The 24,723-nt window shown below is 38.1% G+C and overlaps 1 protein-coding gene across 2 annotated transcripts in view; it reads right to left on the minus strand.

Moving 5' to 3' along the window:
• The window catches only part of msh3.L (mutS homolog 3 L homeolog), an 89,712-nt gene that overhangs the window by 22,862 nt on the left and 42,127 nt on the right, over window positions 1-24,723 (minus strand). For both annotated transcript variants that reach the window (XM_018264877.2, XM_018264867.2), the window contains 8 exons: window positions 20,703-20,812; window positions 20,089-20,221; window positions 16,593-16,780; window positions 15,601-15,769; window positions 11,196-11,260; window positions 8,054-8,170; window positions 5,287-5,394; window positions 2,503-2,617 (listed from right to left, as the gene is read on the minus strand). In XM_018264877.2, the coding sequence (XP_018120366.1) occupies window positions 2,503-2,617; window positions 5,287-5,394; window positions 8,054-8,170; window positions 11,196-11,260; window positions 15,601-15,769; window positions 16,593-16,780; window positions 20,089-20,221; window positions 20,703-20,812 (1,005 nt within the window). The remainder of the gene's footprint in view (window positions 1-2,502; window positions 2,618-5,286; window positions 5,395-8,053; window positions 8,171-11,195; window positions 11,261-15,600; window positions 15,770-16,592; window positions 16,781-20,088; window positions 20,222-20,702; window positions 20,813-24,723) is intronic.

Raw genomic sequence — 24,723 nt, forward strand, 5'->3', positions numbered from 1 at the left:
GAAAAGAAAAAAACTTCTGAGTTGAAAATATTTAATTTCCAATGCATTTCCATTTCAACAATTTTGGACAATTCCTATCCAATTATCATACGGAATATGGCTAGACTTTTTGGCTAAAATGCTGCTGAAATGTGTTCTTATTTTCAGTATAAGCAGGGGCGATCCTGGCCCCTCCGCTGCCTGAGGCAGCAACAGTTGCTGCTGCCCCCCTCCCCTGGAAATTCGCTCTTAAAGTACCAGGAGCAGCATTTTTGCTGCCCCTGGTACCTAGTGGGGCACTGCCTCATTGGCGAAACACCCCTGAGTATAAGCTACAAAAGGCGGCCGAACACCGGCTATTGTTACTGCTGAATCATCAGATACAGGTAGAATTCTATTTTTTCTACCTGTATATCTGACGATTCAGTTCTAACATGTCTGTATTGAAATTGTAATTGTAACGTCCATGGCCACCTTTTTTGAGGGGCAATTTACCCCTTGTTCAACAAGAATGAAGCTCCTCCATGTTTGGTCCATGTGAGGTAGATACATAGAATGCCAGTCAACAACCAGATTACCGTTACAGTTTTGGTTTGCATGCTGCAGGGGGATTATCTGTGCACTGGTCAACTATTTATTTAAACATGGAGGAGATTCAGTTTCCTGGTTTGCCTTGTTTAGCTCAAACAAAAACAATATATTTTTTTTGTTATTTAAACTGTAGGGAAAAAAAAAGTATGTTCAGTACAAGTCTTATTCATTGTTCTTATTTTGAACAAGCATTGCCCCTTTAAGAATGGACATGGAAGCCCTTTTTTGGGAACCACTTTGCCATAGAAAAATCTGTGCAATGAATGTGTTCTCTGTAAGAAAAGCTTTCTGCATCTGAATGTTGTAAGGTCTCAGATAGTTTTTGATCTGGAAGGAACTAAGAGGATAATACCCCAACACCGTGCCGGACCATTATTCGTGGGTTAACACTGTAGCTAGAAAATAAATATTCCCTCTTTACTCATTATAATATAAATGACTAAACCGTCTAACATACTATATATTTAGAAAACAGTGAGGTGACTGTAACAGACATTCAAATGGAGGACTCTGTTCCCAATAGCAACAGATTTCATCTATACTCATACGGATATTAAAGCAGAACACACATAATTGGCAGTTACGTTTTCTCCTTTACAGGGAACAGCTAAATACACTACTTAATCCATCAACAGGATTGTATCTGGGTTTCTTAACACTGATAATGACTATCAGTTATAAAGTTAACATACAAAGGGTGATGATTTTGGACCCATGGATGAATTGAAGGTTTACTGCCATGTAGCATTTTCTAGCTATAAAAAGGAATGACAGTATATTTAGCATCCTGCACAAAGAGTGAATGCTGTCACTGGCAAGCCTTAGCGGAGAGACAGGAGGCAGTCTATTTAAGGATACCATTTGTAACGGGAAAACATACTGTATTGATGGAATTGCTGATACCTTCCACGGTTGAAAATAAAAAAAATTAGAGCTATTCACAATTTGAATAGTAACACAGGTATTAGATCCCTCATCCAAACCCATTATCCAAAATTACAGGAAGGCCATCTCTCATAGAATTCATTTTAAGCAAATAATTTTTCAAAATTATATCCTTTTTCTCTGTAATAATAAAACAGTACCTTGTTAGGGATGCACCGAATCCACGTTTTGGTTCAGAATTCTGCCTTTTTCAGCAGGATTCGGCCGAATCCTTCTGCCCGGCCGAACCAGAATTTTCATATGCAAATTAGGGCAAGGAGGGAAATCCTGTGACTTTTTGTCACAAAACACGGAAGTAAAAAATGTTTTCCCATTCCCACCCCTAATTTGCATATGCAAATTAGGATTCGGTTCAGTATTCGGCTAAATCTTTTGCAAAGGATTAAGGGGTTCGGCCGAATCCAAAATAGTGGATTTGGTGCATCCCTATACCTTGTACTTGATGGTAACTAAGCTGCATGAATCCATATTGTTGATGTTTACATTTTTTTTTTAGCAATAGGAGTGAAACTGCACCAGTTAAGAGACTGTACATAAAGTGATTGTTCTTATTGTTTCATGATAAAAATGTGGCAAAACGACTTTTTTCATAAACGCTTATACCTCCAAAAACACTACTGCCTCCATTTCTGGAACAAAAGGGATGAACCGAAACCAGGATTTGGTTTGGGAACTGGACAGATTCTAGCACTTTTTGCAGGATTCGGATTTGGTTAAATCCCAACCATTTAACCAAACTGAATCAAATCCTTAAAGTCATGCAGCTTTTAAATTCTGAACTTTTGCTCAATACAGTTTTGTTCAAAACTGGTAACAATTATTTGACGTTCTTAAGTAAAAAAAGATTTTGGATTCGGATTAATCTTTTTTGGAGCATTCAATATTTAGCAGAATCCAAAAACAATGGATTTGGTGCATCTAATTGCAATAATAGCAGGGGCACAGAAGATACAAATACATCATGTTAAAATGAGGAGGATCACTTACCATAAGACTGGTGCTGTTTGGAACAAACTGACTTTGCTCTTCCAGTAGCAAGTCAATCACAGGATGGCGGCCATTTTTAATAACTATTTCATTCCCACTGTCGTGAACAGCTGGCCTAGGATTAAAAAGATAATCAGGTATATTATTGCTCATAAAGATACAGTTACAGTCTACGTTCAGATCACACATTGAGCTCCTGTCTAATGCTACCGCCTTACCTTACGTAGCTTTAACAGCCAAGAAGCAAGTACTGTATGTGTAAATTCATAATAATCGTGGGTATATGAACATAAAAACCAGTGGTCCCCAACCAGAGGCTTGTGAGCAACATGTTGCTCCCCAACCCCTTGTATGTTGCTTCCAGTGGCCTCAAAGCAGGTGCTTATTTTTGAATTCCTGGCTTGGCGGCAAGTTTTGATTGCATAAAATCAAGATGTGCTGCCAAACAGAGCCTCCTCTAGGCTTCCAGTCCACATAGAGGCTAGAAAATAGCCCCCTGGTTGCCTCTTCTCTGCATGTCTCCTCCTCCAGTGGAGAGGGAGTTGGCTAGCCAGGTTGCCTAGGGTTCCCAGTGGGCTTGGCCCGCCACTGCTTAAAGGAGAACTAAACCCCTTTGGCGCTAAAATCCCTCCCCCCTCCCCTGTGTTGCCCCCCCTCCCTCCTGGCCTACCTCCCCTCCAGGCAAATGCACCTAAGTTGCTACTTACCCCTCAGCGCAGGTCCTGTCCACGGAGTTCAGAGGCGCCATCTTCTCCTGTGCGGTCTTCTTCCTGGATTGCCCCGCATTTGGCGCAGTAGAGCTGAACTGGCAAATGCTCCTACTGCGCATGCGCTGCCAAACGCCGGGCAATCCAGGAAGAAGATGAGGGGTAAGTAGCAACTTAGGGGCATTTGCCCGGGGGGGGGAGGTAGGCCAGAGGGGAGGAGGGGCAACACAGGGGAGGGATTTTAGCGCCCACGGGGTTGACTTCTCCTTTAATTGGCACCCCTGGAACTATTTTCATGCTTGTGATGCTCCCCTACTCTTCTTAAATTTAGATGTGGCTCACAGGGAAAAAAAAAAGGTTGTGGACCTCCAATATAAAATATCAAATTATAGTTTTCACAAGCAAAAAATTGGAGGGTTTAAAACAAACTATGGAAGTAAACTGTGTCTTGGCTTAGGTTCCTGTTGGACTATTATTTAATAAATAAAGTACCCCCTATTGTAAAATATAAGGATATTATAATTCACAGAAGAGTTCCTTGACCATATAAAAGTACAAGGCTGAAGGAACTCCGAGGTAACTTCTAATATCCTTATATTTTACAACAAGGGGTACTATTTATTATAATACACAATAAAGTTTTAGTGAGTCATGTAACAAAAATGACATCACTCACCATTTATAACTGATGCCATCACTAGTCACCGTTTATAAGGATATAATTTACAAGATATTTATGGCTTTTGTTTATTATATAGTGAATAAAGTACCCCCTCTTGTAAAATATAAGGATATTATTAGTTACCGAGGAGTTTCATGACCATATAAAAACACGAGGCTGAATGCCGAGTGTTTTTATACAGGTCATGGAACTCCGAGGTAACTTCTAATATCCTCATATTTTACAACTGGGGTTACTTTATTTATTATAATACACAAATTTTAATGAGTCATGTGACAGAAATGAAATCACTACTCACCGTTTATAACTGATAACATCACTACTCACCGTTTATAAGGATATAATTTACAGGATATTCATGGCTTTTGTGTATTATATGTGTATACATTACAGAGGAACAGAGAGACAGGAGCTTGATATAGCTAAAGTAAATGAGTGAGATAGTAGTTGCTGTGGAGAGGCAGCTGAAATAGGTCTGGTTTCCTTAGTGCCCATCTATCACTTAGACATCTATCCTAATGAGGAGCCATGGGGCACCATCTGAAACAATAAGGCAACTACAAAGCAAAAGGCTAGTATAGCAGAGTTTACAAGATCTACAACTGGGATCACTGTCAGACCCCTGCAGCTATTCCATACTACACTCCTGCCACATGCCAAGACCCAATAGTCAGATAACACTACTCTGCATGGCACGCTCAACCCATCTCCATGAACAGCTATTTATTGCCAGAATAACAGAATCATTATACATTACCTAAAACACATGGCTGAATGTGAACCTCTCTTTTAAAGAGACAGTCTAGTTGCTGATTTATTTGTATGCTGTGGGACAGTGTAAAGTTTATGGCAGTCTGTGTTATGAATTACAGAATAACTATATCAGCTGCACATTTCCCTATAACTGGCAACATGACATTTAGGCCATTATTCGGAAACCCGTTATCCAGAAAGCTCAGAATCACAGAAATATTTTTTTAAATTATTTTATTTTTCACTGTAATAATAAAACAGTGCCTTGTATTCAATCCCAACTAAGATATAATGCATCCTTATTGGAAGCAGAACAATCCCATTGGGTTTAATTAATGTTTCAATGATTTTTTTTCAAAGTATGTAAATCCAAATTACAGAAAGATCCCTTATCCAGAAGACCCCAGGTTCCAAGCTTTCTGAATAAAAGGTCCCATACCTGTACCTCCTCCCTACTGTGTCCATTAGCACATGGAACTTCATCTCTGTTTATTTATGCTTGTCCTCAATATGTGTACTTTTATATTCTGTACAATTGAACAGAGCTGCATATTCATGGATTGCTTTATAAATAAAGTTATACACATGTTCATACATCTGTACTGTATTCTGTACAATATAGACAGTATCTCTGTTAATTACCTGCAGTATCCGTCTTGTTTGGCTACTTCCGCCAAGGAAAAAATGCAGTCGGCAGTTGCTAAGTGATTAATGGCTTTGCACACAGAATGGTAATTTTCTCCAAATTTACTGTAAATAAATTAGAAATATGTATTGTAAAAGTAAAAGATACAACATATAATCACATATTTAACAGTCTTATAAGAAAATCCCTTTTCTTCTGAATATACAATAAACTATGAGAGCACTGTTTCTTCTATGCATATTTACATTTATAGGAACAAGTTGAAGCTGGCAAATATTACTTGCGATGGCCATAACAATGAATAATGTTACCATTATGTTTTAAGATACTGTACTAGCCCAAGGCAAACACAGTCCTTTAGAAATGCAGATATGTGCCTCTAAATATGCCCCAGTAGCTCCCCATCTTCTTTTCTGATGAATATACTGCACATGCTTTGTGCTGCTGTCAGTTTCTAAGCTTAGGGACAAATGCACAATATACTGAATATATATATATATATATATATATATATATATATATATATATATAGATATATAGATATATAGATATATAGATATATAGATATATATATACATACACAGAAAAACCAAAAGGATGAGGATGTAGACAAGGATTTTTAGAAAAATGAAAAAGTCATACACTTTATTAAATACATGTTAAAATAGACCTGCTTTTAAACAAGTATTTAATAAAGTATATGACTTTGCAATTTTTCTAAAAATCCTTGTTTACATCCTCATCCTTTTGGTTTTTATAAATACAGCTGTAGTGGATAGCACCAAGGTAATATTGCTTGATACAATTTGATACTTTTTTGATGTGCTGAACAATTTCGGATTATATATATATATATATATATATATATATATATATATATACACACACACTCACAATACAAATTTAATCAGTCATTAATTTAGATTCATGTAACACTGCATTCACCCCAGAAAGCCATTATTTTTTTGAAAAGACACGTTCTCCAGAATGCAAAATGGGTAAATATGTCTACTCCAAACTACCAGGACACAAACCATTCCTAAAGTAGGAGTTTTTTTGATGATCTTTCTGAAAATTACCTCAACATGTCATCAGGCACCAAGATAAAATACCTAAAAGGGGTTGTTCGCATTTAAATTAACTTTTAGTATGATGTAGAGAATGATATTCTGAGACAATTTGCAATTGGTTTTCATTTGCTATTATTTGTGGTTTTTGGGTTATTTAGCTTTTTATTCAGCAGCTCTCCAGTTTGCAATGTCAGCAATCTGGTTTGTAGGGTCAAAATTACCCTAGAAACCATGCAGTGATTTGAATATAAGAGACTGGAATATGAATAGGAGAGGGGGCTTGAATAAAAAGATGAGTATGTAATGACAATACAGTAATGCAGGATTAAGCAGCAGACGCTATTTGATCATCTCTGCCTTTAACTGTGTAACGTAGCTTCTACATTCTTGTCAGTTAAAGTCTCTGCATGTCAGCATGCAGAATGGGTTTTCTATAGTCAGGTGAACAGAATGAATATCCCATTAACAAGCTCATGATACTGGTTTGTAATAGGGATTCACCAGATCCAAGTCTTTTTTGGAAGAATTTAGAGCACCTGGCTTAAATCACATGACTTTAGACCATTGGACAATAAACAGTAATTTTTTCACACGTGATTTAGCTATTTTGCATATGCAAATTAGGGTTTGAATTTGGCTTGGGATTCATCATCATCATTCCTTTATATAGCGCCAGTGCTTTACATTAATTTAGCCAAATCTTTTGTTTAGGATTCCTTATTTGTCCAAAACATAAACAGATTTTTTGAATCCCTATTATTTAAGAAGGTTCTCTAAATAAGTAAATGAAATGAGAATCTGTGTATCATCCATCATGCCCCCCCCCCAGCTAACAGCAAGCAGAAGGCTGTTGTGGCTACGTTTACTTCTTGCATTACTTTCTATGGGAAAGAAGGTAAGTGTAGTGGGGTCAGGGCGGTTAGGATGTGTAGACCCTACTCACAGAGAAGTATGTGTATGTAGTAGGTGGTGCACTGGTTCTCAGGAAAGAAATAGGAATTCAAGTTCCAGAATCCTCTACATAAAGAGGGAACAAGTGAAGGGATGCAGAGCAGGAACTGGGGATAAGCAAAAGAGGTACATGCCTAGGGCACCACAGTAGGGGGGGTGCTAGGAACATACCTGCCTACATCGGCCCTTCTGTAACTGGGGCATTGGTGGCAATTTTGTGTGACTTGCTAAGGGGGAGAATGACACAGAGGTTCGAACTGCCACCCAGCAGCCCAATAAACAGTACCTAGGACATCTTACAGCAGCCCCTCTGGCATTTGCCAGAACCTACAGATTGCAAGCCCGGGCCTGATGGGAGGGGAGGGGCCTGCCTTGGGCACGTTAAACTTTTGGCATGGCACTAAAAGGGTGTATGATTCCACCAGTGTAAGGGTAATGGGGAAAGGTCAGAGGTAGACTTGCATGGTTTCCTTTCAATCAAAAAACATGTATGTCTGTGTAAAAAAAAAATATATATTTAATTTTTAGCAGTGTTTATGGACTGTGTTTACACAAGGCCAACTGAATGAGTAAAGAGATCTCAGGCATGCAGTGCGTGTCATTTATTGGTGCAAAGGCATTTAGAACGGTGATATACCTATAACAACATCTTCACATATAACAACATATGTGAAGACACAAGAGAAAACCTCAGCACATATTGTCAGATTTTAATGAAATGTTCTGTGACTGAGGAACTCACTCAAGAAAATGTAACCATTCAATGTTGCAGTCAAGGACTAACTTCTCCCGGAGCTGGTTCAAATGTCTGTAATTTTCTACAATAAAGGGAGAGTGGAAGCGACTGACGGCTTTTGTACTGTAAGAGGAAGTGGAGAGAAAATAAGAAATCAAGGTTACCAAGCAATCAGTTATGTAATCGCTGGAGACAATTAGACGAAGGCTGTTTTCATTCTCATTGAGCCTTGAAATAAACCAAGTGGGAAAGAGAAAAAAAAGAGTTCCATTATGGCCAAGCTGAAGCTTTGTTCATTCAGATATCCTCTCTTTTTTTATATAAGTAGATCACTGGGTTACTATGGTGAAATGCACAAAAAAAAATCTTATTAGGAGTGTTTTATTACAAATATTGACATTTTATAACCCCATTACATACATATGACCTACCCATATGCTTCAAACTACATATACAGTATATAGGGTTGACAGAATAGTGAGCAATACACAGGAGAAGGAGATACAGCAAGATTTTATGTGTAAAAAAATTCAGGAGATAGAGGATATCTGGAATATATTTTACAACAAGCAAAATGGAAAATAAAAAATTAGCACCAAATGGGCTAAACAGAGACTATGACCTACACTTATTTTTGTAAATAGTATGATTCATTTTAGAGTTCTCTATGTTTGCACTAAGTATTTGCAAATACTGTTTATATCTGTTGCTAAGATACCTTGATGTCACTTCCTGCTTGAGGCTTTATAAACATTTGGAACATACCTGTGGCATTTGACATTTTGTTAAGCTTGAGAAAGGGCACATTGCATGCCAGAAACATCGCTGCTGGATGTTCTACTATGCAGGTTGTAACATTTTGCACATTATGAACTGAAATACACACACACACAGCATGAGTCTATATATTACCCCCAGCTTGACGGCTTAAATATTCTGTAGTTCTGCAGATATTACAAAAGAATATACTGTACAGGTATCAGGGATCTGAAGGCTTCTGCGACTGGATAACCCACAGCTCACTTGCCTATAAAACTGATTTACAGCAATAGGTGCAATGTTGCACAGGATAATTGTCCACAGCAGCCAATCAGCCATTAGATTTCAACAAACTGGAAAGAGAAAGCAAATACCTGATTGGTTGCTATTGGCATGTCTAATATGGCATGTTTATTGCATTCGGCCAAGTGTTCTCATTATATAAAATTATGAACATGGTCATTATTTAGTAAAAAAATAATAAAAACTATGCTTACATTGGTAAGTCGCATAAATGCAGTTGCCAATAGCAACTACCAGCAGTTTATTTTAGGTGTTTGGGTTTGTGTTTATCAGTAAAGCTTTAGCACAAATATAGGATCCCTTATCCAGAAACCCATTATTCACAAAGTTATAAACTACAAGAAGGCCATCTCCCAACGAATTAATTACAGGTCCAGGGACTTGTTTTCCAGAATGCTCACAACCTGGAATTTTCCAGATAAGGGATCTTTCTGTAATTTGTATCTCCATATTTAAGTCTACTAAAAAAAATAAACATTAAATAAACCCAACAGGCTGGTTTTGCCATTAATAAGAATTAATTATATTTCAGTTAAAATGAAGTACAAGGAAATCATTTTTAAACATTTGGATTATTTGGATAAAATGGAGTCTATGGGAGATGGCCTTTCCATAATTCTGAGATTTCTGGATAACGGGTTTCCAGATAATGGATCCCATACCTATATCTAACTGCCGGTATTCTCCACAGGACGGCAGTGGTGGAGGAAACACTCCCCTGTGCTACTTAAGAGTTTATTAAGTGTCACTCTATTGAAGTAAAAACATTTTTTGCAAGGAAAGATCTTTAAAGTAAAACTATACCCCCAAAATGAATACTTAAGCAACAGATAGTTTATATCAAGTGGCATATTAAAGAATCTTACCAAAGTGGAATATATATTTAAGTAAAAACTGCCCTTTTACATCTCTTGCCTTGAACCCCCATTTTGTGATGGTCTGTGTGCTGCCTCAGAGATCACCTGACCAGAAATACTGCAGCTCTAACTGTAACAGGAAGAAGTGTGGAAGCAAAACACAGAACTCTGTCCAAGAAAAGCTTCTGAAAAGCCATTATCTATACATTGGGAACTCTAAGCTATTTGTGCAGTAAAACGTAACCCTGGCAAGTGTGTGGAGGCAGCTTTCAAAAATGCTGTTAAGGTGATAATAAAACTGTATCACTTAATCCAACAGCAGCCATCTGTTTTGCACTGCTGAAAGGGGATTTTGCAGAATGCTCTGGCAAAATTGCACCACATCTGTCATTAAACATAGGAAACCCAAGATATATTGGCCAATTCTGTACGCCTAAGTGTTATAAATGGGTCTGATTACAGATAAGGTCAGAAGTGAAAAGTGTAAATGACGAATCTTACAAATTAGCTGGATGTTCTGTTGATAAGAAAACAATAGAAGAGGGTGCTGTGTTACCTTACGTGACATGCCATTAATTGAGCTGCAGTTCCTGCTTGACTGGGGCACTAACCTAGGATTGACCTTATTGATTTTGCCCCAAAACCAGATGAATTGTTCCTATAGAAAGCTTACAGATCAGATAAGTGATGCTGAAATGCGTCATTCACCTTACAGTTACTGTATGTTGATGTGATGTGCACAACGGAAATCTATGACACTCTGCAATTACTATCCATTCAGTATTTTATGTTTAAACATATTTTTCTTCCACAATTCTCAGCCCTGCAATATCTGCAGTATCTGGTGGTTAAGTCATAACTATCCTAGCAACCAGGCTGCATTTTGAAGTTAGAATGGAAGATAAATAGGAGAGAGCCTGAAAAGAAAAACAATATCAAATAAGAACACAAATAAAAACCCCTCACCCCATATGTGTTTGCTGGTGATCCAGACATTTTCAGTTGAAGAGAGGAAAGCAACGCTAATGATTCCAAAACCACACAAAATAAAAATAATGAAGACCAATGAAAAGTTGCTTAGGATAGGACCATCTATAACATACTAAAATGAATTTAATGGTAATCTACAATATAGTACAAACTGTACAATTAGAAGCACACTTTGCAATGATCTTCCATGAACTCTGCATACTGTAAATTTATAAGTATACTTGAATAAAACAACTCACCTGCTTACGGTAATCCAGTCAGTCGGTACAGTGGATGACAAAGAATTTTTAATTTCTATTAAAAACTGAAACAGAAAACAGATTTGAAAACATTGCAGTGATTACACATGTTGTCCCCCATGTCAAATGGGCTTCTATAGGGGCGACAAAACTAATAAAGGAATTACTAAGGAACTACAAAACTACTAGGATAATAGGAATCAGTGTCTCTAAAGGTGGCCATACATGAGCAGATCCATTCGTTTGGAGAGGTTGCCAAACGAGGGGATCTTGCCCCAGTGGGCAATGTCAGTCCAATCTGATCATGGGCCGTAGGGGCCAACGATCAGATTGCAACTCCAGGAATGCAGGGGGTCAGTGCAAGGATCTCATCAACGAACGAATGTGGTTCTAGATCCGACAGGGTTTTTAAACATGCCCAATTGACATCTGCCTGATTTTTGGCAATGGCAAGACCTTCATATCCTGCATCTCATTCTTCATGCCCACCAAACTTGCTTCCCATCCATGTACTGAGCTTTTTGTATGAAGAGCTGGTAGGTGCAGTGAGTGCTGCATACACAGGTGGGCACAATTCATTATCTGGCAGGGAAGCACATTTTCTCAGAAAGGTGCCCTTTAGTTGGGTTTATACAAGTGTTCAGCCCTTTGGCCAATGACTAAATAATGCGGATGTTCATGTTGTTGCTTAAAACGGCACACAGAGTTAACTGTCATGCTAGGATTCTGCCTGGCTTGATTTATATCTGAATAAGCTGGATTACATATCAGCATGGAAAGGAAAGAGAATTATCTGAAACTTGGTCAAAAGACTCAACACTGACTGGGTACATATAGTAACATTCTGAGTATATAAAATTAAGCTTCAGAAGCAAAGCAGAGTGATGAATTTAAGAAAGCAGGATAATAAATATGGCTTAAGGACAAGAAAAACAACTATGTCTCTTAAAAAATATTCCCAAAGCATGCATGTAGGTAAAAAGGTACAAGTTTATTCCATATTATAAAAAATCAAACATTCCCCCTATGGCACCTATATGCATGCTTTGGGAATATTTTTTAAGAGACATGGCTGTACCTCTGTTCGACCACCAGAGGATCCCCAGCGTGCTATAGTAATCTTTACTACGCTTTTGATCCAAGGTAACTATATGTTCAAGAAAAACAACTACCTTATAATTAGGGCTTGTTTGTTTGGAGAGGCATACTGGCTGAACGAAATCTACTGCTTTATACAAGCAATTTAATGCTCTGTCTGTGGGAATGAAAAGGCTGATCAATCAGTGACCAGTGCATGAGCTGGAGCTTAGTGCGGCCATGTCCTGAAGCACTAGACATTACTTGAAAAACTAATACACACAAGCAATCAATAAGCTGACAGCAACAGCATTGATCCGGTAAAGCAGCTAATGAGCCACAGAGATGCATGGATGTGATCATTGGGTTCAGCACTGCACAAGTGTGCACCTCTGCACAGACACTCTACTAATCATCCTGCAAATGTTTCTGAATAATCTAGTCTAATGACAACTTCAAGATTTTGGTTTTTGTGGGCTCTATGAAACACATGTGAAAGTGCTGCCAGTGCATCCCCGAAAAAAATCTCCTGCAATAAGACTTATCATAGCTCCGGCAGGCCCCAAGGGAATGCAGGCCCGATTGCACCCCCATGAGTTACACAGAGTTTTACCATAGATATTCAATATAACATCCACTTGTCACTTAAACAATCATATCTATGTGTTTATAGCGTGCTTAAGCTTGCAGAAAGCTAGGCTACTGACACATGTCCATTAAGTTCAGCCTTTTTGCCAAAATGTAAGCTGCTTAACTACTAGTTGATCCAGAGGAAGGCAAAAAGAAAAACCCCATGTTAAGCATCTCCAATTTGCCTAAGAGGGGGGATTCTTACTGTCTCCAAGGTGGGATCCAAATACCCAGCCTCAGGAAGAGATTTCCACAACTTTGCAGCCCTTACTGTAAAAAAAAAAAACCCTTTCTGCATCTTATGATAGAACCTCTATTCCTGTAATATGAATGGATGCCCTTGTATTCTTTATTTAAGGTCTTTGTGTGTGTGTACATATATATACATAATATATACACTGTATATACACAATGATCTCTCCCATTAAGTTCCTCTTTTCTCCAGCATAAACAACCCCACATTAGCCAACCTTTCCTGAAACCTTCCTTCCTTATTATCAGCTTAGTAGAATTTACTTCATTAACATCCTTTGCAAGATATTCAGGAACACCACAAAAACTGAAGAATTCAGAAAAATAAATCTCGCTTAGTACGTTTATTGAAATCTGCTTTTTTAAACTTCTCCAGGAGAAATAAATAAACCGTTATGATGAATAAAGTGTAAAAGGAAGCCAGTGCAAACAGATGGACCCAGAGCTGCATCTCTGTAGGTATCCTTGGCATATAAACAGCTACTTCAGAAGACTTGGTCAGGCTTCAGTGAAGGAGCTACATTACTTATTCTAATAGTGTAGCCACTCCAGTGAAGAAAGATAACTGATCCCAAATCAAAATGTATTCAAGTGACATTTCTTTTTTCAGAGCAGCAACTGTGTCCGCAGACAAAGAGAATATTTATAGCCCTTGGGAATGTCTGTTCAGCGCAGGAAAATAAACTATATAAACAGTTCAGACGAATATTTCCCTTTCAGCTCATGGATGATGAAAAGGAAAAAGAAGATGAGACTGCACTGGCATTTTACAGTTTTGTAAATGTGATTATTTAAAGAAGTTGTTCATCTTAACTTTTGTTATGATGAAGAGCAAAGAGTGAGATTCTGAGACAATTTGCAATTGTTTTTCATTTTTATTGTTTGTGGTTTTTGAGTTATTTAGCCTTTTATTCAGCAGCTTTCCAGTTTGCATTTTCAGCAATCTGGTTGCTATGATCCAAACTGTACTAGCAACCATGCATTAATTTGAATAAGAAACTGGAATGTAAATAGGAGAGGGCCCAAATAGAGTAATAAAAAGAAGCAATAAGTTCCAGAGTGTGGAGTCGGTACATAAATCCTTTGACTCTGACTCCTTAGTTTATGGTACCTCTGACTCCAAAGACTCCACTGTTTTTACAGGAACAGTAACACCAAAACCTATTCCTTTTCTCCTTTTTTCCCAAGAACTTGACTGGTTGCCCCCCATGGCTACACAGCAGCTTGTTTATATACAGTAAACTATACAAAAACAATTGGAAAACCTAAAACAACTTATATATTAATTGAACATGGCATTTAGCTGTAGAATAACTGTTAAATACAATCCAAATTTGTTCTTAGAAACAGAATTGCTTCTGCCATATCCCTCTTCATATAAGAAGCACTTAAATCTGATTTGATTATTTTCAGTTCTTGTATTTAAAGTTATTAGGAGTCGGAACATTTATGGCGACTCAGGCGATACCCAAAATTGCTCCTGACTCCGACTCCACAACCCTGGCAAAAACAATACTCATGTAACCTTATCGCCATTTTGGTACAGCAGGATGAGGACCTTTTTTATGGTATTTTTGTAAAAAGCATTTAAAATAAAAAAAAAACCTGTGCGGGTAGGGGTATTGTAAAAGGGGCATAGAATGGATTTTTTAAAATAATAATTTTAAGTGTTACTTTTCCTTTAACTGAAAGGTATACAACCCTTTTAAGGGATGTCCATTGCTTGATGAAGGATTATGCAAAACTATGTATATAAATATATCAAAATATGATTTTTAAGTTGTTTGAAAATGAAATTGCAATTGAAAGCAATATCTGTCTTTTGCTTCTTCCACAACCCACACTAAAAACTTTTACTGGGTCATGGCAGATGGTATCATAAATTGGAAGCAGGGGTAAAAATTCTGGCTGCCCATGGTCCTCGGGTTCGGACTCTGTGTGCAGACACAGAAGCAATGTAAGAGAAACATCTCTCCTCTAGCCACTCCCATAATGCCCTACCCTGTAATTCCTTTTCTTCTTGACTCTGGTTATCACAGAACATGGGGGGCATTATAGAAAATGGAGTCTTGTTTTATTAGAGCTGATTACCAATACAATAATTCAGTCAGTTGACTAGTCAGGGAACAAAGAAGAGCAAAGACAGAAACTCCTGGGTCCATATAAGGTTCCCTCTAAATAATGAGATTTCTATCTTAGCATTAGAGAAACTCTAGATATATTTTGGTGAGCCGTTAATGTAGCTTATCACAGTGATGGTTAGAGAGAGAAGCAATATTAATGTGCATTTACGCAACACTAACTAATGTATCGTGATACTTCTCTGACTTTAGAAATCTAATGCAATATTCCTAATGAGACTTCATTATTCTATTGATGTAAGCACTGAAGCCTTTATAATTCTACGGTCAAAAGAACTGGCACCTAATTAAGGCATGTTTAGTACCTCTTGGCCATACACAGAAGTATAGGATGCGGCGGGATTCTTTAATATTTTACGGATGTCTCCCAGATGTGCTTCTAACGTTAACAGCATCTCTTGAATCTCCAACTTTCTTGCAGATATTTTGGGGAAATCGGTCAGATCTTTAAATAATTCTGTTTTATTTCCAGTCCTGTTTGAGGGTAAATAAATATTAGGTGGGATCAGGAGGAGACACTGAGCTAAAATCACTCCATTTTCTGTACTAGAATATGGGGGTTATTGCATTACTTGCACTCACAGCACAAACAGCAGTGTCAATGTACACGTTAGGCCCTTAGTGATGGAACCTTATTATGAATCATATTCAAAATGTAGGCAGGGCTGTTCAGTGGTGTAACTAGAACTAGAATATTTTCTTCAGCCCCCAAATCACATGTAAGATGACCTGTTTTGCAAACATATGTTGAAACTGTATGGCAGTTCGGGACTTTACTGGGACCTCAACATTTCTGGGCTCTTCAGCAGTCCAGGGTCTGTTTCAACTATTATTATTCCTTTACTGCAGTGATCCTCAACTAGTGGCTCATGAGCAACATGTTGCTCACCAAGACCTTGGATGTTGTTCACCAAGGCCTTGGATGTTGCTCCCAGTGGCCTCAAAGCAGGTGCTTATTTTTCCAATTCCAGGCTTGGATGCAAGTTTTGGTTGCATGTGACCAAAGAGAGCCTTCTGTAGGCTGCCAGTCCACATAGGGCCTACCAAATGGCTAATCATAGCACGTTTTGTACCACCCTGGAACATATTAAATGCTTGCTTTTTTTACATCTGAATGTAAGAAAGGTTGGGGACCCCACTTTTGTGTCCAAAATTGCACTTTGCACTTGAATGACATTGTGTGTTCCCTGGTGCCACACAGGAATGCTAGCGGCAGTGTGACGTGAAACGATAATTAAGTCAATCACGTGCCAAGCTGCACTCCTGTACAAAAACAAGGCATTTACACTAAACTTACCTAGCAGCGTTTTCATTTAGGACATTTAGAAACTTGTGCATTGACTCCAGTATCTGGGGGATTTCAATGAAAATTGATTGTAGCAGGGGGGATTTTACTTGGGATTTTATAGCAGGAATCAGTGCTTCCATGTTGTTGCATAGGTTGCACAAAGTGCTGACAATCAGAAAGAACTCCTGGGTGGAACACTGTAAAGAAAATACATTAATTAAGCCAACATTAGTACTATAGGGGAAGTACATTTTACTGGTATAGGGGTCTACCAGTGGAACTTTTCTTATCAATTTTATTATTTGTGCTGAAATCTGTGAACAGTTAGGGAATTGTGCAAAAAATTCCCATGGGCAACAAAGCACCCTGTGTGCCATGACCCTTAGAATGAAATCTACCATGCAGTGAACTATGTACCAGTTACATCTGTATAAGGGTTGAGACCTTGGGTGCCTCATTTGGGCCCTTTGGCTCCATTTTACATTTTATTTAAGTTTTACCATAAAACACACAATAATATTGGTGATAAGGGGCATCCTTGCCTGGTGCACTTAAAAATTCAAAAGGGTAGATCTTGAGCCCACCCTATATAATTTGAGTTTTGGGATTGGAGTATAGATAATGAATACATTGATTAAACGGACCAATTATTCAAGACAAGCAAATTCCAAATTATATTATCAATTGAATTTGATTAAACAACAATGGGGAGATTTAGATCTTGATTTGAAAAGAGAATGGGGAGATTTTAAGTCTTTAGAAAACTTAGATTGGCAAGGCTTTTTATATTTTTTGTTCTTTTGAGTAAATGCAGTCTTTTGAAACAATAGCACCTTTAGAACTGAACTAAGTAACTCAGTTTGGTTCACAAAGGTAGACTCTTGGGTCACTGAAGACTCTAGCACCAGAAGGCAAGAAGATTTTAGCCTAGACAGGCACATTAGATAAAAATTAACATAAAGATTAATCTAAGCCTGACATGTTTTGTAAAATTGTATGCGTTTTTGTGAGCAGCAGAAAGTAATCCTGGAATATAAGGATCTTTTTCTCAGTCTAAGTACTTGTCTAATAGTACTGTTGGTTTGGAAGGTTGTAAATCTTTGAGAGGACCAATCTTACTATCTTAAAATTGCAGCATTCTAATTTTTGACGGATTGTTTTGAAGATGAGAATATGTAGAGGATCATTTTGATAAGATTTTGGTATGCCTATATATATGAGATTATTCTTTCTTGATCCGTTTTCCAGATTGTGAAGTCTCAATCTTAACTTTTGTGTTTGTTTCTCCATAACATTTATCTTAGTTTGAAAGTCTATTGTTTCATCCTGAATTTGGGAGACTTTTTCAATATCGTGAAATCGCTTTTCGTGGCTGGAAAGTTTTTCAGAAATATTTTAAATTTCATGTTTGAATCTTGTTGCTTCCCATTTTTCCTGTTTGCTTTTTCGTAAGTTTTACCATTTGTTTTAGATGCCATAGTAAATGTTGGAGAAAATATTTCCATAAACAAGAAAGAGGTGGTGATTAAACTAGAAACTGGAGTTCTGGGACTCCTAAAATATGAGTAGTTATTTTTTTAGGGTTTTTTTTTTTATAAAATAATTCTTTGTTTTAATTGGTATCACTTCTCATTTCCTTCTTCTTATAACAACCTGTTCTGTTAATGTATTTCTTTCTATACATCGAATTACTTTTACCTTGATTTTCTCTCTCAAATGTAGCAAGAAAAACCCCCAGGAATAAAGGATGTATAAATAAATCACAGTTTCAGAATTCACTACCAAAAATTGATTTCAGAAAAAATGCCCTATTACAATGGGAAGAGTCCAGCAGCTAGTTTGTAAAGTGAAACTGTAAAAACAAAAAAAAAAACACTTTTGGAAATGCAAAGTCCAATGTTTTAGAAGCAGATATAGAGGTTAAGAGAAAAATAGCGTGAGTAGAATCCTATCAGAATCACGCAGTGCAATAGGGATCTGCCATTTTATAATGCTCTTTCATAGAAAGACACTGCCTCCTGAAAAATATCACGCAATAATGCCAGGACTTTCATCAAAAAGAAAACCGCTATACTATATCGTTGCCTTAGGGAGGAGATGATAAGCGGTACATATTGAAAGATGGGTTTGATGGGTAGCATTAACTGTGGTCGTTGAATATATCATCCCCATCAATCTGAACCGGAAGTCCCCTATGGCTCCATCTAGCTCCTCGTCAAATCCTGCAACATTCTCTCAACTTTTTACATGTAATTGGCCAATTATGTCCCTTTACCGCATGTCCAAGGGCTAATTACATTAAAATAATTATGTTGTTAAAAAATAAAGTCTAGGATAGTCACCAAATGTAAGTTTCTAGCAGGTTTCCCCAATTCAGTTCCAAGAGAAAAAAAAAGGAAAGAATTTGCCGGATTCTCTCTCCCTTGTGGTTCTCCCCTTTAGCTCATCGTGACGACACCTCCGCCTGATGCGTTTCACTGAACCAATGATGCGTCTGAGGAAGCTCATTGGTTCAGCGAAACACGTCAGGCGGAGGTGACGTCAGGGGAGAACCACGAGGGAGAGAAAGACACCGGCAAAATATTCTCTTGGAACTGAATTGGGGAAACATGCTAGAAACCTACATTTGGTGACTATCCTCATGGAGATAAATGTGAGTGTAATGTTTAAAGAATTGTAATTGTATAAATAAAACAGTATTACGCTATGGGATTTTTGTATTCCTATATTGGAGCATAAAGGAGCTGTGCAGAGACGTAAAACTACCATCTTGTAAGTAGGTACTTTAGCCAAAGTTGGTGGAGGCTTTTGGAACAAGTTTATTTTCACAAGTTTGGAGGAGTAACAGGCTTAAAGAGGAACTAACACAAGAGATTTCTCTTTTCCAAGACATGGTGCCATTTGAATAACTTGAACGTACTACACCAAATTTCTGCTTTGTTGTCTGGTTTCCCTTTGTTGCCATAGGCGCTGATCCGTTTTTTTCTTGTGAGATTTTTTCTTGGTATGTGAAGTTGGACAGCAATGATTTACTGATGTACTGCTGATACAAATTAGTGGGAAATGCTCTGTTATGTCAATTTTTAACATGTACCTTTTCAACCAAAACTTACAATCATCTATTAGTATAGAAGAGTTTCATAGGATACATACAATGTAATTAAACAGTACTTTGGTGAACTAGCTATAATAAATAATTCATGCATGTGCTTATGGGGATTCTATTGTGATGATGAAAATTAAACAATTACATGTATGCACAGCAGTCACAATATAAATTGCGTTTCTCAATGCATGCTAAATAAGGTATAGTACACTGAATTAGTGGGTGGTACTAAGAGCCACCAAGTAATGGTGACCTGTGGATCATAATAATGACACCATTTTTTTATTGTGGGCGAGTGTGGCCATTGGTCTCCATTTCTCTCTTTAAGCCATTCTTCCTCTCCTTTCATCTTACCGCACTTGCGCCTCTTTGTATTTGCATTATTCTAGACCAGCTTACCTTCTTGTGATAAATACTGCAAATCCCCCTCTCCAAATCTGGCAGTTTAGATAGATAGCCGTGAATCTGAGAAAAAACGCTGCTCTCTGATAATAAGACTTCTGATACAGCCTCTAACCGGGTATTGATCTCCCTGTAACAGAAGAAATACAAATGCACTTTAAGAACAGAACTTTTAATCTTTTGTATTTTTACTATTTTTGAAGCAATTATTAATAATGCTTACAAACACCCAGATAAAGCCTTCACAACTTGGATCATTACTTAAAGTGAGTTTTATGAAATCATATCAATGCTTTAGCAAGGTGTGCTCCTGGCCAATGAAAGTTGCTTCAGGAGAGCTAAGGGCACTTGGGGTGCTTTGTCGCCTGCAGGAAATCACGGCATTTTCACAATACTGTACCATAATTGCAATTTTTAAAATAAAAGGAAATGAAAGAAGTGCACTCTTGTACTACATCACCTCATTTATAAATGACTTTTTCTATAGCACACATTTATTGAATAGTTATATATATGAAGAACAATATCACTTCACACGAATGTCAACACAGATGAAATTGTTGAATTGTTTTACTCTAATAATTTTGCTGAGACGTATAAGAAATAAATACCTTGTATTAACAAGTGGCTGTGTCACCCACTGCTTTATCTTTCTCCTCCCAAAGCATGTTCTGGTATGATCTAGTACCCATATCAAGCTCCCTTTAGTCTTCAAGTCCGTCTAAATATTAAGGTGCAAAAAGGCTTTGAAAATACATATGTAAAAAAAACAAAACTATTCTATACTACAATAAAAATATCAACCAGAAAATAGTTCAGCTTTATTGGTAATGTACTACAGGTATGGAACCTGTTATCCAGAATGCTTGGGACCAGATAAGGGATCTTTCTGTAATTAAGATCACCATATCTACTAAAAAATTAAATATACCCAAAAGCACTCTTTTGCCTCCAATAAGAATTAATTATACCTTAGTACAAGCTCCTGTTTTATTATTACAAAAAAAAACGTTTCCCAAATGTGAATTATTTTTTAAAATGGAGTCTATGAGAGAGATGCTTTCCCATAATTTGGAGCTGTATGGATAACTGGTTTCCAGATAACAGATCCCATGCCTGTAGCTAGTAAACCTTGAAGGAGAAGGAAAGCTACCAAAGCAGATTATTGCCAATAGATTAGCTACAATAGTGCAAGCTATAAAACTATATTTATTCTGCAGAATGCTTTACCATAAAGCAAATAGCTCTAGAAACTCTCTCTGTTTGTTTAGGATAGCAGCTGCCATATTAGCTTGTTGTGACATCACTTCCTGCCTGAGTTTATCCCTGCTCACTCATAGCTCTGGGCTCAGATTACAGCAGGGAGAAGGGAGGGAGACAGAGAGGAGCAAACTGAGCATGCTCAAGCCCTAGCCCATAAGGTTTAAGCTGAAAACAGGACGTCTGATACAGAAGCCCATGTGTACAAAATAGAAGGAAAGAAATTGGGTCTTTCTTTTGACAGAGGCAGAGGTGTCCACGCTCCTGCGTGCACTCTCCTAACAAAGAAGTATGTAGACTCGCCTCTTACTCACTGATCCAAAGAGGCTGCAGTCACACCTCCGTGCTGCCCACACTTTCTGTTGTAAACTCCCCCCTCGTGGCTCGGTCATCCCTCGTTGAATTGAGATAGTGGGCAAATAAAGGGAAAATGGGGGAGGAGATTTGGCTGGGGGTACTGTTAAGGATAGGGAGGACCACATGTCATATGTTCAATATGGTACCAGTATTAAATGTATGTTTGCAAATGCAAGGAGTCTGACTGGTAAAATGGAAGAGCTAGAGGTGCTGGAGGGAAAATATGATGTGTTTGGTGTGGCCGAAACATCATCATCATTTATTTATATAGCGCTGTCAAGATACACAGTGCTTTAACATGGCTGAATGAGTCACATGACTGGGCAGTTGATATCAGTGGCTATACTTTGTTTCGGAGGGACAGAGGCAATAGAAAAGGAGGAGGGGTATGTCTGTTAAAAAATGAGGGGGCAGAAGTCTTATGGGCGGAGTTCTTCAGCAATTTAAAGAGTCCAGCAAATTAATTGTAGGCGTATGCTATAGACCCCGTAATGTAAGTGACGAGGAGGAGGCTAAGCTCCTAATGCAAATAGAAAAGGCTGCTAGTTTGGGTAAAGTAATGATAATGGGGGATTTTATTTACCCAGATATTGACTGTAGCAACAGTACTGCCAGATCAGTTAATGGGAACAAGTTTATAAACTTGTTACATGACAATTTTATGGCACTGGTTGTTGAGGAGCCTACCAGAAAAAATGCTATTCTGGATCTAGTGATCTCAAATGACCCAGAACTTATAGCAATCGTGGAGGTGAAAACTAACCCTAAAAAGTTTTTTTAAATATATTAATAGTAAAAAGATGCAGGTTCAGAGTGTTGCTCCAGTAAATAACAGTATCGGTGTGGTTGTAACAGATACAGAAAAGGCAAATGTGCTAAATCAGTTCTTTTCTTCGGTGTATACAATAGAGGAGTCTGAGTTCTCAGGCTCACTTTATAGCTGCACTAATGGCTCAGCTCAATCTAGTCAGTGGCTAACTCAGCATATGATTCATAAAGCTTTAATAAAAATTTATGTAAACAAGGCTCCAGGGCCTGATGGCATACACCCCCGGGTTCTAAGAGAGCTTAGTTCAGTTTTAGACTAGCCCCTACATCTGGTATGGTGCCTATGGATTGGAGAAAAGATGATGTTATTCCAATATTAAAAAAGGGATTACGATCTCCACCTGGCAATTATAGGCCAGTAAGTTTGACTGTGGTGGGCAAATTATTTGAAGGCTGGTTAAGGGATCACATTCAAAATTTTGTCCTAGTCAATGGCATTATGAGCAGCAATCAGCATGGCTTTATGAAGGATAGGTCATGTCAGACAAATTGGATTGCTTTTTATGATGAGGTAAGTAAGATTCTGGACAGTGGGGGGGCATTAGATGTGATCTATTTGGATTTTGGCAGAGCGTTTGATACTGTGCCCCACAAACGACTGCTTTCTAAACGAAGGTCTGTTGGGCTTAATGAAGTAGTTTGCACATGTATAGGAAACTGGCTACAGGATTGGGTACAGAGGGTGGTTGCTAATGGTACATTCTCTACTTGGAGTAAGGTTCTTAGTGGGGGTCCCTCAGGGCTCAGTATTGGGTCCACTTTTATTTAACTTGTTCATTAATGACTTAGGGGAGGGTTTTGTAAGTAATGTATCAGTGTTTGCAGATGACACTAAACTATCCAGCACAATTAATTCCATCCAGGATGTGGCATCCTTGCAACACGATCTTGACAAACTGCCAATCTGGGCAGCAAAGTGGAAAATGAGATTCAATGCTGATAAATGTAAAGTCATGCACCTGGGATGTAAAAATATCCAAGCCACTTATACCCTTAATGGGACTGCACTAGGCAAATTCATTATGGAAAAGGACCTTGGAGTCCTTGTAGATTTGGCTGTAGCAAGCAATGCCAATCACCAGCATCTAGGGCAAAAAATGTCTTGAGCTGTATTAAAAGGGGCATAGAGTCACGGGAGGAGGGGGGTCATTCTTCCACTGTATAGAGAACTTGTAAGGCCCCATCTAGAATATGCCTTACAGTTTTGGTCTCCATAACTCAAACAGGACATTATTGTATTAGAGAGGGTACAGAGACAGGCAATTAAGCTGGTAAAAAGTATGGAAAATCTTAGCTATGAGGAAAGACTGGCCAAATTGGGGATCTTCACGCTGGAGAAGAGGCGCTTATGGGGTGATATGATAACTATGTATAAATATATAAGGGGATCATATAATAATCTCTCCAATGCTTTATTTACGAGTAGGTCTTTCCAGTTGACACAAGGTCACCCATTCCGATTAGAAGAAAAGAGGTTCCGCCTAAATATTCGGAGGGGGTTTTTTACAGTGAGAGCTGTGAAGATGTGGAATTCTCTCCCTGAATTAGTTGTACAGGCTGACACATTAGATAGCTTTAAGAAGTGGTTGGATTGCTTTTTAGCAGATGATGGAATACAGGGTTATGGGAGATAGCTCATAGTACAAGTTGATCCACTAGTCCGACTGCCATTTTGAGTCAGGAAGGAATTTTTTCCCCCTCTGAGGCAAATTGGAGAGGCTTCAGATGGTTTTTTTTGCCTTCCTCTGGATCAACTAGCAGTTAGGCAAACTAAAAAAAAGACTAAAAGGTTGAACTTGATGGACGTGTGTCTTTTTTCAACCTTACTTACTATGTTACAGTGTTACTATGTAATTCATTCTACCATTTGAAATGCTATTACTGAACTAATAAATGTATTTTTAGTTGTAATATTGGTGTGTAGGCGGCCATTTCAAGTCATTGTGCCTGGTCATGTGATTTCAGAAACAGCCAGCACTTCACAATGGCACTGCTTTCAGATAGGCTATTGTTTCACCTAGCCAATGTAACTGAAGGAGTTGCGACTTGGGTTAGCCAGACCTGGATTTTTACTATCGAGTGCTGTTCTCATATGAACCACTAGTTGGGGCGTGGGAGAATTATTAGCAATGCAGGTGTCATTATCTTGTTACCTTTCTATTGTTCTGCTGGTGGGCTGCTGGGGAA

Source organism: Xenopus laevis, chromosome 1L (genome assembly GCF_017654675.1).
Source record: "Xenopus laevis strain J_2021 chromosome 1L, Xenopus_laevis_v10.1, whole genome shotgun sequence".
Classification (NCBI taxonomy): domain Eukaryota; kingdom Metazoa; phylum Chordata; class Amphibia; order Anura; family Pipidae; genus Xenopus; species Xenopus laevis.